The sequence below is a fragment of the Protomyctophum parallelum genome (genome assembly GCF_964188405.1).
Source record: "Protomyctophum parallelum genome assembly, chromosome: 18".
NCBI classification, from domain to species: Eukaryota; Metazoa; Chordata; class Actinopteri; order Myctophiformes; family Myctophidae; genus Protomyctophum; species Protomyctophum parallelum.
Window position 1 is genome coordinate 45,366,288 of NC_139716.1, and position 13,345 is coordinate 45,379,632.

Genomic DNA, 13,345 nt, shown 5'->3' on the forward strand with positions numbered 1-13,345 from the left:
TCCGTAACCTCTGTGTTGACACCTACACAATGTTGGGTCATGGTCCATAACCTCTGTGTGGACACCTACACAATGTTGGGTCATGGTCCGTAACCTCTGTGTGGACACCTACACAATGTTGGGTCATGGTCCGTAACCTCTGTGTGGACACCTACACAATGTTGGGTCATGGTCCGTAACCTCTGTGTGGACACCTACACAATGTTGGGTCATGGTCCGTAACCTCTGTGTGGACACCTACACAATGTTGGGTCATGGTCCATAACCTCTGTGTGGACACCTACACAATGTTGGGTCATGGTCCGTAACCTCTTTGTGGACACCTACAGGTCCTACACAATGTTCCGTAACCCTCTCTGTTCTCCTTTCAGTGAGAGTGGACGTCATGGAGGTGAAACAGGAACCTCTGAGTGTGAAGATTGAAGATCCAGTCGACGACAAAGAGTTGTTGCAGCCCAAGAAGAACGATACTGGAGTGAGTAAAAGGAAGGCTGTTCATTTTAGTATGTAACGGATATGATGTTGTCCCTCAGAATGTTTACTTTACATCAGAGCTCCAGTGTAGTTCTGTAGTTCTGTATTCTGTAGTTCTGTATTCTGTAGTTCTGTAGTTCTGTAGTTCTGTATTCTGTAGTTCTGTATTCTGTAGTTCTGCACGTCTAACATAATGTGTGTAATGTTTGACCTCGATGCACTTCCTGCTCTGTGTGTCTCTTGTTGTCATACAGTCTGGAGCAACGGAAGCTCTGATCATGAGTAAAATATAAATGCTTCCGTCGTACAGTCTGGAGCAACGGAAGCTCTGATCATGAGTCAAATATAAATGCTTCCGTCGTACAGTCTGGAGCAACGGAAGCTCTGATCATGAGTAAAATATAAATGCTTCCGTCATACAGTCTGGAGCAACAGAAGCTCTGATCATGAGTAAAATATAAATGCTTCCGTCATACAGTCTGGAGCAACGGAAGCTCTGATCATGAGTAAAATATAAATGCTTCCGTCATACAGTCTGGAGCAACGGAAGCTCTGATCATGAGTAAAATATAAATGCTTCCGTCGTACAGTCTGGAGCAACGGAAGCTCTGATCACGAGTAAAATATAAATGCTTCCGTCGTACAGTCTGGAGCAACGGAAGCTCTGATCACGAGTAAAATATAAATGCTTCCGTCGTACAGTCTGGAGCAACGGAAGCTCTGATCACGAGTAAAATATAAATGCTTCCGTCGTACAGTCTGGAGCAACGGAAGCTCTGATCACGAGTAAAATATAAATGCTTCCGTCGTACAGTCTGGAGCAACGGAAGCTCTGATCACGAGTAAAATATAAATGCTTCCGTCGTACAGTCTGGAGCAACGGAAGCTCTGATCATGAGTAAAATATAAATGCTTCCGTCATACAGTCTGGAGCAACAGAAGCTCTGATCATGAGTAAAATATAAATGCTTCCGTTATACAGTCTGGAGCAACGGAAGCTCTGATCACGAGTAAAATATAAATGCTTCCGTCATACAGTCTGGAGCAACGGAAGCTCTGATCATGAGTAAAATATAAATGCTTCCGTCGTACAGTCTGGAGCAACGGAAGCTCTGATCATGAGTAAAATATAAATGCTTCCGTCATACAGTCTGGAGCAACGGAAGCTCTGATCATGAGTAAAATATAAATGCTTCCGTCGTACAGTCTGGAGCAACGGAAGCTCTGATCATGAGTAAAATATAAATGCTTCCGTCGTACAGTCTGGAGCAACGGAAGCTCTGATCACGAGTAAAATATAAATGCTTCCGTCATACAGTCTGGAGCAACGGAAGCTCTGATCATGAGTAAAATATAAATGCTTCCGTCGTACAGTCTGGAGCAACGGAAGCTCTGATCATGAGTAAAATATAAATGCTTCCGTCGTACAGTCTGGAGCAACGGAAGCTCTGATCACGAGTAAAATATAAATGCTTCCGTCATACAGTCTGGAGCAACGGAAGCTCTGATCACGAGTAAAATATAAATGCTTCCGTCATACAGTCTGGAGCAACGGAAGCTCTGATCACGAGTCAAATATAAATGCTTCCGTCGTACAGTCTGGAGAAACGTCTGATAGGTGCACCAGTACATGTGTCTGATGTGTCGTGTCCTCTGATAGGTGCACCAGTACATGTGTCTGATGTGTCGTGTCCTCTGATAGGTGGACCAGTACATGTGTCTGATGTGTGGGTGTGGCACGGCTGAGGACCGCCTCCTGCTGTGCGACGGCTGTGATGACAGCTATCACACCTTCTGCCTGATCCCACCCCTCCACGACGTGCCCAAGGGAGACTGGCGCTGCCCCAAGTGCCTGGCACAGGTGAGACTAGTTTTAGTTTGAGTCATGTCTGTTTTAGTCATGTTTTAGTCATGTTTCAGTCAAGGAGACTGGCGCTGGGGCACGGTGGCACAGTTGGTAGTGCTGTCGCCTCACAGCTATAGAAGGTCCTGGGTTCGATTCCCGCTCGGGACGCTGTGGGCGCTGGCGGCGTGTTTCCTCCTCCGCGTCATCAGTGCCCATACCCGAAGGCGGGGTTGGCGAAAAGGGCCTTTCTGTGTGGAGTTTGTAATGTTCTCCCCGTGTCCCCTAGGGTAGGTACCCTCACATGTTCTCCCCCCGTGTCCCCCTAGGGTAGGTACCCTCACAACAAAACATGCAGTAATCCTGGTCTCTAAACTGCCTCCCCCTGGCCAGCCGGGGCGCCTGATGGAGGGGAAAGGAACTGGTTGGAATAACGTGTTCCTTCCACGCGCTACGTCCAACCAGGGAAACTCCCCCCTGTCAGGTGTAAAGGAGCAACTTGGACACTCAAGTTCAAGTCCGTTGCTCTCCCCTTGTCCCCCATATATGGGGACTAGGTTGCTCTCCCCTTGTCCCCCATATATGGGGACTAGGTTGCTCTCCCCTTGTCCCCCATATATGGGGACTAGGTTGGTCTCCCCTTGTCCCCCATATATGGGGACTAGGTTGCTCTCCCCTTGTCCCCCATATATGGGGACTAGGTTGGTCTCCCCTTGTCCCCCATATATGGGGACTAGGTTGGTCTCCCCTTGTCCCCCATATATGGGGACTAGGTTGCTCTCCCCTTGTCCCCCATATATGGGGACTAGGTTGGTCTCCCCTTGTCCCCCATATATGGGGACTAGGTTGGTCTCCCCTTGTCCCCCATATATGGGGACTAGGTTGCTCTCCCCTTGTCCCCCATATATGGGGACTAGGTTGGTCTCCCCTTGTCCCCCATATATGGGGACTAGGTTGGTCTCCCCTTGTCCCCCATATATGGGGACTAGGTTGGTCTCCCCTTGTCCCCCATATATGGGGACTAGGTTGGTGGAGGGTGTGTAGAGCCCAGGATCACGTTAGATGATTGACACAGGGGTGAAAAATGGGTTACAAAATCGTGGGATAAAGAATATTTAAAGACAAAAAAAAGGAGCCTGGCGCAGGTGATTTTAGAAAAGAATCGTGAAAATTACGGCATAAATCTTTGAATACTGTATATATTCTTTCGGAATGCTTTTCTTTTTATTACAAGGTCAGGCCTAAATGGGTTAATCACATTTTAGTCACCTGGAATGTCTTAGTGTTGGTCTAGTTTTAGTCGGGAATGTTTTGGTTTTAGTTGGCTAAATATCATAAGATTTTAGTCGACTAAATCTACAGTTGATTTAGTCGAACAAAAATCTATCCAGGCGGGCCTTGATGCCGTCATAATGACTGTTTTTACACTTGCTGAAAATAGCCGATCTACAAGCTCACAACGCGAGCTTGTAGATCTGCTATTTTCAGCATGCAACCAAGTGTAAAATGACTTGCACTGGATCTCTTGTCCACTAGTCCCTTCCTAACATTTTAGTCTAGTTTTTATTTGTTGACGAAATTGTCAATACATTTAGTCTTAGTTTTAGTCGTCATAGCTTAGTGTTCATTTAGTTTTTATTTAGTTTTCGTCAGTGGAAAAAGGTAGTCGACGGACATCTTTCATCTTAGTTTTATCCCATTCTGAACGGGAACACATTTTGGTATTATCATCATGTGCTTTAGCTATTTAAAAATAGCAGATCTACAAGCTCTTAGCGCGCCACCGAGTGGCGCGCTAAGAGCTTGTAGGTCTGCTATTTTTGAAAAATCGAAGAACGACTGACATTTTTAGAATCTGATCTCAGGTCAGAATGGGTTAATCAGACCAGTGTGTGTCCAGTGGAAACCTCGTATGAATCTGATCTCGGGTCAGAATGGGTTAATCGACAAAAACAACACCTGCCACCCCCCCCTGTCAGTCAGTCAGTCAGTCTAGTCTTCCCCCTGAAGAGTTGATTTATTATTTACAACAACAGAAAAGGTCTCATATTTCTTCTCATGTGAAACGGACGGGGCTCTGGGGACCATCAACCCCTCCCTCTGGAGGCCGTGGCAATCATCTGAAAGGAGAGAAATATGTTTTTCACACTTTTGTTTTTTTTCTTTCATCCAATTAACCAGCAACCCCTGAACGACCCACACCCCCCCCCCCCCCACACACACACACACAATTCAATTCAATTCAAAGGGCTTTATTGGCATGAGAAAACATACTGTGACCGAGACCTGGTCTCTAGTCGGGGATAGTGCCGAAGAGGGAGTAGCGGAAGCCTCTCTCTTTGAGCGCAAGCGTGGAGCCGGCAGATCCTGGTATAGTGCGATAGTATATCCGAGGTCTGCTGTTGCTATCTGGTCCGTATTGCTGTTAGCTTAATCCGTCTGTAACTTGCGTAGGCTCTCATATTTATGTGTGTTGGGATGTCGGGGCGATGTTACCCTGACGTCCCGGTTATGATGTCAGAGAGGCACGTTTACATTGCCAAAGCAGAAAGAACAATACAACAATACAGCAATACAATCGAAACGAAAAGGATGTACATTTGAAGGTCAGAATCTTCCATAGATCAAATTCTATGTACCAAGGTCACTCGATGCAGGAATATACACAATGGTTAGTCTTTAGGGTGGTTGTGTTCCATTACACACACACACACACACACACACCAGAAGTGTAGAGTAGGGAAGGAGCTCGTTATTTTTTGTATTGATAACGATCACCTTATCGATCAGGCTTATCGAGACCACTATCGAACATTTTATATTATTTTGTGGAAAGACGGGAGACGATACATTCTAAACTGAACCAGTATCTTTTACTAAGGCCTTCAAATACAGTACTTTAATAACAGACGGAAGGCAATGGACCTTTTTTACCAATAAAATAACATTAAAGAAACTGTTAATGTGTGTACTGTCACTATAAGCTTATCGATACCGGGTACTGGATAAGCCCAAAGCTTATTGATACCGGGTACTGGATAAGCCCAAAGCTTATCGATACCGAGTACTGGATAAGCCCAAAGCTTATTGATACCGGGTACTGGATAAGCCCAAAGCTTATTGATACCGGGTACTGGATAAGCCCAAAGCTTATCGATACCGGGTACTGGATAAGCCCAAAGCTTATCGATACCGGGTACTGGATAAGCCCAAAGCTTATCGATACCGGGTACTGGATAAGCCCAAAGCTTATCGTTACCGGGTACTGGATAAGCCCAAAGCTTATCGATACCGGGTACTGGATAAGCCCAAAGCTTATCGGTACCGGGTACTGGATAAGCCCTTATGGATACCGGGTACTGGATAAGACCTTATGGATACCGGGTACTGGATAAGCCCTTATGGATACCGGGTACTGGATAAGCCCTTATGGATACCGGGTACTGGATAAGCCCTTATGGATACCGGGTACTGGATAAGACCTTATGGATACCGGGTACTGGATAAGCCCTTATGGATACCGGGTACTGGATAAGCCCTTAACGATACCGGGTACTGGATAAGACCTTATTGATACCGGGTACTGGATAAGCCCTTATTGATACCGGGTACTGGATAAGCCCTTATGGATACCGGGTACTGGATAAGCCCTTATGGATACCGGGTACTGGATAAGCCCTTATGGATACCGGGTACTGGATAAGACCTTATGGATACCGGGTACTGGATAAGACCTTATGGATACCGGGTACTGGATAAGCCCTTATGGATACCGGGTACTGGATAAGCCCTTATGGATACCGGGTACTGGATAAGCCCTTATGGATACCGGGTACTGGATAAGACCTTATGGATACCGGGTACTGGATAAGCCCTTATGGATACCGGGTACTGGATAAGCCCTTATGGATACCGGGTACTGGATAAGACCTTATGGATACCGGGTACTGGATAAGCCCTTATGGATACCATGGACAACATGATGACTGTTTGTGTTTATTTTCTATCCACAGGAATGTGGCAAACCTGCCGTGGCGTTCGGCTTCGAGCAGGCCAGCAGGAAGTACAACATCCGAGCCTTCGGAGACATGGCCGACTCCTTCAAGTCGGATTATTTCAACATGCCAGTCCATGTGAGTACGGGGTTAATGGGAGATATTTATATTAATATAATATTATGTTTCAACATGAGAGTACAGGGTTAATGGGAGATATTTATATTAATATAATATTATGTTTCAACATGCCAGTCCATGTGAGTCTCTAGATGGTTCCTACAGAGTAATGTTCTGTGTTCTCCAGATGGTTCCTACAGAGTAATGTTTGTGTTGTTCTCCAGATGGTTCCTACAGAGTAATGTTTGTGTTGTTGTTCTCCAGATGGTTCCTACAGAGTAATGTTTGTGTTGTTGTTCTCCAGATGGTTCCTACAGAGTAATGTTTGTGTTGTTCTCTAGATGGTTCCTACAGAGTAATGTTTGTGTTGTTGTTCTCTAGATGGTTCCTACAGAGTAATGTTTGTGTTGTTGTTCTCCAGATGGTTCCTACAGAGTAATGTTTGTGTTGTTCTCCAGATGGTTCCTACAGAGTAATGTTTGTGTTGTTCTCTAGATGGTTCCTACAGAGTAATGTTTGTGTTGTTGTTCTCTAGATGGTTCCTACAGAGTAATGTTTGTGTTGTTGTTCTCTAGATGGTTCCTACAGAGTAATGTTTGTGTTGTTCTCTAGATGGTTCCTACAGAGTAATGTTTGTGTTGTTCTCTAGATGGTTCCTACAGAGTAATGTTTGTGTTGTTGTTCTCCAGATGGTTCCTACAGAGTAATGTTTGTGTTGTTCTCTAGATGGTTCCTACAGAGTAATGTTTGTGTTGTTCTCTAGATGGTTCCTACAGAGTAATGTTTGTGTTGTTCTCTAGATGGTTCCTACAGAGTAATGTTTGTGTTGTTATCTAGATGGTTCCTACAGAGTAATGTTTGTGTTGTTGTTCTCTAGATGGTTCCTACAGAGTAATGTTTGTGTTGTTGTTCTCCAGATGGTTCCTACAGAGTAATGTTTGTGTTGTTGTTCTCTAGATGGTTCCTACAGAGTAATGTTTGTGTTGTTGTTCTCCAGATGGTTCCTACAGAGTAATGTTTGTGTTGTTCTCCAGATGGTTCCTACAGAGTAATGTTTGTGTTGTTCTCTAGATGGTTCCTACAGAGTAATGTTTGTGTTGTTGTTCTCTAGATGGTTCCTACAGAGTAATGTTTGTGTTGTTGTTCTCTAGATGGTTCCTACAGAGTAATGTTTGTGTTGTTCTCTAGATGGTTCCTACAGAGTAATGTTTGTGTTGTTGTTCTCTAGATGGTTCCTACAGAGTAATGTTTGTGTTGTTCTCTAGATGGTTCCTACAGAGTAATGTTTGTGTTGTTCTCTAGATGGTTCCTACAGAGTAATGTTTGTGTTGTTGTTCTCCAGATGGTTCCTACAGAGTAATGTTTGTGTTGTTCTCCAGATGGTTCCTACAGAGTAATGTTTGTGTTGTTCTCTAGATGGTTCCTACAGAGTAATGTTTGTGTTGTTGTTCTCTAGATGGTTCCTACAGAGTAATGTTTGTGTTGTTGTTCTCTAGATGGTTCCTACAGAGTAATGTTTGTGTTGTTGTTCTCTAGATGGTTCCTACAGAGTAATGTTTGTGTTGTTGTTCTCCAGATGGTTCCTACAGAGTAATGTTTGTGTTGTTGTTCTCTAGATGGTTCCTACAGAGTAATGTTTGTGTTGTTGTTCTCTAGATGGTTCCTACAGAGTAATGTTTGTGTTGTTGTTCTCTAGATGGTTCCTACAGAGTAATGTTTGTGTTGTTCTCTAGATGGTTCCTACAGAGTAATGTTTGTGTTGTTGTTCTCTAGATGGTTCCTACAGAGTAATGTTTGTGTTGTTCTCTAGATGGTTCCTACAGAGTAATGTTTGTGTTGTTGTTCTCTAGATGGTTCCTACAGAGTAATGTTTGTGTTGTTCTCTAGATGGTTCCTACAGAGTAATGTTTGTGTTGTTGTTCTCTAGATGGTTCCTACAGAGTAATGTTTGTGTTGTTGTTCTCTAGATGGTTCCTACAGAGTAATGTTTGTGTTGTTGCTCTCTAGATGGTTCCTACAGAGTAATATTTGTGTTGTTCTCTAGATGGTTCCTACAGAGTAATGTTTGTGTTGTTCTCTAGATGGTTCCTACAGAGTAATGTTTGTGTTGTTCTCTAGATGGTTCCTACAGAGTAATGTTTGTGTTGTTCTCCAGATGGTTCCTACAGAGTAATGTTTGTGTTGTTCTCCAGATGGTTCCTACAGAGTAATGTTTGTGTTGTTGTTCTCCAGATGGTTCCTACAGAGTAATGTTTGTGTTGTTGTTCTCTAGATGGTTCCTACAGAGTAATGTTTGTGTTGTTGTTCTCTAGATGGTTCCTACAGAGTAATGTTTGTGTTGTTCTCCAGATGGTTCCTACAGAGTAATGTTTGTGTTGTTCTCTAGATGGTTCCTACAGAGTAATGTTTGTGTTGTTCTCTAGATGGTTCCTACAGAGTAATGTTTGTGTTGTTCTCCAGATGGTTCCTACAGAGTAATGTTTGTGTTGTTCTCTAGATGGTTCCTACAGAGTAATGTTTGTGTTGTTCTCTAGATGGTTCCTACAGAGTAATGTTTGTGTTGTTCTCCAGATGGTTCCTACAGAGTAATGTTTGTGTTGTTGTTCTCTAGATGGTTCCTACAGAGTAATGTTTGTGTTGTTGTTCTCCAGATGGTTCCTACAGAGTAATGTTTGTGTTGTTGTTCTCTAGATGGTTCCTACAGAGTAATGTTTGTGTTGTTGTTCTCTAGATGGTTCCTACAGAGTAATGTTTGTGTTGTTGTTCTCTAGATGGTTCCTACAGAGTAATGTTTGTGTTGTTGTTCTCTAGATGGTTCCTACAGAGTAATGTTTGTGTTGTTGTTCTCTAGATGGTTCCTACAGAGTAATGTTTGTGTTGTTCTCCAGATGGTTCCTACAGAGTAATGTTTGTGTTGTTCTCTAGATGGTTCCTACAGAGTAATGTTTGTGTTGTTCTCTAGATGGTTCCTACAGAGTAATGTTTGTGTTGTTGTTCTCTAGATGGTTCCTACAGAGTAATGTTTGTGTTGTTGTTCTCTAGATGGTTCCTACAGAGTAATGTTTGTGTTGTTGTTCTCTAGATGGTTCCTACAGAGTAATGTTTGTGTTGTTCTCCAGATGGTTCCTACAGAGTAATGTTTGTGTTGTTCTCTAGATGGTTCCTACAGAGTAATGTTTGTGTTGTTCTCTAGATGGTTCCTACAGAGTAATGTTTGTGTTGTTCTCTAGATGGTTCCTACAGAGTAATGTTTGTGTTGTTGTTCTCCAGATGGTTCCTACAGAGTAATGTTTGTGTTGTTGTTCTCTAGATGGTTCCTACAGAGTAATGTTTGTGTTGTTGTTCTCTAGATGGTTCCTACAGAGTAATGTTTGTGTTGTTGTTCTCTAGATGGTTCCTACAGAGTAATGTTTGTGTTGTTGTTCTCTAGATGGTTCCTACAGAGTAATGTTTGTGTTGTTCTCTAGATGGTTCCTACAGAGTAATGTTTGTGTTGTTGTTCTCTAGATGGTTCCTACAGAGTAATGTTTGTGTTGTTCTCTAGATGGTTCCTACAGAGTAATGTTTGTGTTGTTGTTCTCTAGATGGTTCCTACAGAGTAATGTTTGTGTTGTTCTCTAGATGGTTCCTACAGAGTAATGTTTGTGTTGTTGTTCTCTAGATGGTTCCTACAGAGTAATGTTTGTGTTGTTGTTCTCTAGATGGTTCCTACAGAGTAATGTTTGTGTTGTTGCTCTCTAGATGGTTCCTACAGAGTAATATTTGTGTTGTTCTCTAGATGGTTCCTACAGAGTAATGTTTGTGTTGTTCTCTAGATGGTTCCTACAGAGTAATGTTTGTGTTGTTCTCTAGATGGTTCCTACAGAGTAATGTTTGTGTTGTTCTCCAGATGGTTCCTACAGAGTAATGTTTGTGTTGTTCTCCAGATGGTTCCTACAGAGTAATGTTTGTGTTGTTGTTCTCCAGATGGTTCCTACAGAGTAATGTTTGTGTTGTTGTTCTCTAGATGGTTCCTACAGAGTAATGTTTGTGTTGTTGTTCTCTAGATGGTTCCTACAGAGTAATGTTTGTGTTGTTCTCCAGATGGTTCCTACAGAGTAATGTTTGTGTTGTTCTCTAGATGGTTCCTACAGAGTAATGTTTGTGTTGTTGTTCTCTAGATGGTTCCTACAGAGTAATGTTTGTGTTGTTCTCTAGATGGTTCCTACAGAGTAATGTTTGTGTTGTTCTCCAGATGGTTCCTACAGAGTAATGTTTGTGTTGTTCTCTAGATGGTTCCTACAGAGTAATGTTTGTGTTGTTCTCTAGATGGTTCCTACAGAGTAATGTTTGTGTTGTTCTCCAGATGGTTCCTACAGAGTAATGTTTGTGTTGTTGTTCTCTAGATGGTTCCTACAGAGTAATGTTTGTGTTGTTGTTCTCCAGATGGTTCCTACAGAGTAATGTTTGTGTTGTTGTTCTCTAGATGGTTCCTACAGAGTAATGTTTGTGTTGTTGTTCTCTAGATGGTTCCTACAGAGTAATGTTTGTGTTGTTGTTCTCTAGATGGTTCCTACAGAGTAATGTTTGTGTTGTTGTTCTCTAGATGGTTCCTACAGAGTAATGTTTGTGTTGTTGTTCTCTAGATGGTTCCTACAGAGTAATGTTTGTGTTGTTCTCCAGATGGTTCCTACAGAGTAATGTTTGTGTTGTTCTCTAGATGGTTCCTACAGAGTAATGTTTGTGTTGTTCTCTAGATGGTTCCTACAGAGTAATGTTTGTGTTGTTGTTCTCTAGATGGTTCCTACAGAGTAATGTTTGTGTTGTTGTTCTCTAGATGGTTCCTACAGAGTAATGTTTGTGTTGTTGTTCTCTAGATGGTTCCTACAGAGTAATGTTTGTGTTGTTCTCCAGATGGTTCCTACAGAGTAATGTTTGTGTTGTTCTCTAGATGGTTCCTACAGAGTAATGTTTGTGTTGTTCTCTAGATGGTTCCTACAGAGTAATGTTTGTGTTGTTCTCTAGATGGTTCCTACAGAGTAATGTTTGTGTTGTTGTTCTCCAGATGGTTCCTACAGAGTAATGTTTGTGTTGTTGTTCTCTAGATGGTTCCTACAGAGTAATGTTTGTGTTGTTCTCTAGATGGTTCCTACAGAGTAATGTTTGTGTTGTTGTTCTCTAGATGGTTCCTACAGAGTAATGTTTGTGTTGTTGTTCTCTAGATGGTTCCTACAGAGTAATGTTTGTGTTGTTCTCCAGATGGTTCCTACAGAGTAATGTTTGTGTTGTTCTCTAGATGGTTCCTACAGAGTAATGTTTGTGTTGTTGTTCTCTAGATGGTTCCTACAGAGTAATGTTTGTGTTGTTGTTCTCCAGATGGTTCCTACAGAGCTCGTAGAGAAGGAGTTCTGGCGCCTGGTGGGCACCATCGAGGAGGACGTGACGGTGGAGTACGGGGCAGACATCGCCTCCAAGGACTTTGGAAGCGGGTTTCCTGTTACAAAAGACCAGGTCCAGATCAACCCTGATGACGAGGTACGCTGTCGTTTGTTTATAGGATATGCGGCTGTATGAGGCCTATATACAGCTTTGAGGGGGCAAGCCCCTCCTATATACAGCTTTGAGGGTGCTAGCCCCTCCTATATACAGCTTTGAGGGTGCTAGCCCCTCCTATATACAGCTTTGAGGGCCATGTGACAGCCCAGTTAGTTTAACATCGGTCTAAAACACAGCAACTAGTTTAACACTCTTATTGCTAGCCATTTCTGCTTGGCTGTCTTGGGCTGTGCTAAGGGATTAACATTGGACGAAGGAACTGTTTCGGGGCCCACAGCAAACTGTTCTCTTATAGCGAGAATCACACCGCATACATCAAAAGAAAGCCCAACTTGTCCACTTCGATTTATCGGTCTAAAACACAGCAACTAGTTTAACATCGGTCTAAAACACAGCAACTAGTTTAACATCGGTCTAAAACACAGCAACTAGTCAACTAGTTTAGGGTATTAGATCAGTCGATGGGTGGACTAGTGTAGAAACACTGAACCTCAATAACCTGTCTCTCTGTCTGAACCTCAACAACCTGTCTCTCTGTCCCTCAACAACCTGTCTGTCTCTCTCTCTGAACGTCAACAACCTGTGTGTCTCTCTCTCTGAACCTCAACAACCTGTCTCTCTGTCTGAACCTCAACCACCTGTCCGTCTCTCTGTCTGAACCTCAACAACCTGTCTCTCTGAACCTCAACAACCTGTCTCTCTGTCTGAACCTCAACCACCTGTCTCTCTGTCTGAACCTCAACAACCTGTCTCTCTGAACCTCAACAACCTGTCTCTCTGAACCTCAACAACCTGTCTCTCTGTCTGAACCTCAACCACCTGTCTGTCTGTCTCTCCTTCTGAACCTCAACAACCTGTCTCTCTGAACCTCAACAACCTGTCTCTCTGTCTGAACCTCAACCACCTGTCTGTCTCTCTCTCTCTGAACGTCAACAACCTGTGTGTCTCTCTCTCTGAACCTCAACAACCTGTCTCTCTCTCTGAATCTCAACCACCTGTCTCTCTGACCCTCAACAACCTGTCTCTCTCTGACCCTCAACAACCTGTCTCTCTCTCTGAACGTCAACAACCTGTCTCTCTCTCTGAACCTCAACAACCTGTCTCTCCTCTGAACCTCAACAACCTGTCTCTCTGTCTGAATCTCAACCACCTGTCTCTCTGTCTGAACCTCAACAACCTGTCTCTCTGTCCCTCAACAACCTGTCTGTCTCTCTGTCTGAACCTCAACGACCTGTCTCTCTGTCTGAACCTCAACCACCTGTGTGTCTCTCTCTCTGAACGTCAACAACCTGTCTCTCTCTGAACCTCAACAACCTGTCTCTCCTCTGAACCTCAACAACCTGTCTCTCTGTCTGAACCTCAACGACCTGTCTCTCTG

General features: G+C 43.3%; 1 protein-coding gene across 1 annotated transcript in view; it reads left to right on the forward strand.

Moving 5' to 3' along the window:
• LOC310876177 (lysine-specific demethylase 5B-like) overlaps positions 1-13,345 on the forward strand; it is a gene marked incomplete at its 3' end in the record, with an annotated part of 41,711 nt that overhangs the window by 22,863 nt on the left and 5,503 nt on the right. Inside the window, exons 7-10 of the mRNA XM_083789622.1 lie at positions 372-475; positions 2,177-2,335; positions 6,331-6,450; positions 11,788-11,946. Coding sequence (XP_083645748.1) covers positions 372-475; positions 2,177-2,335; positions 6,331-6,450; positions 11,788-11,946 — 542 coding nt within the window. The remainder of the gene's footprint in view (positions 1-371; positions 476-2,176; positions 2,336-6,330; positions 6,451-11,787; positions 11,947-13,345) is intronic.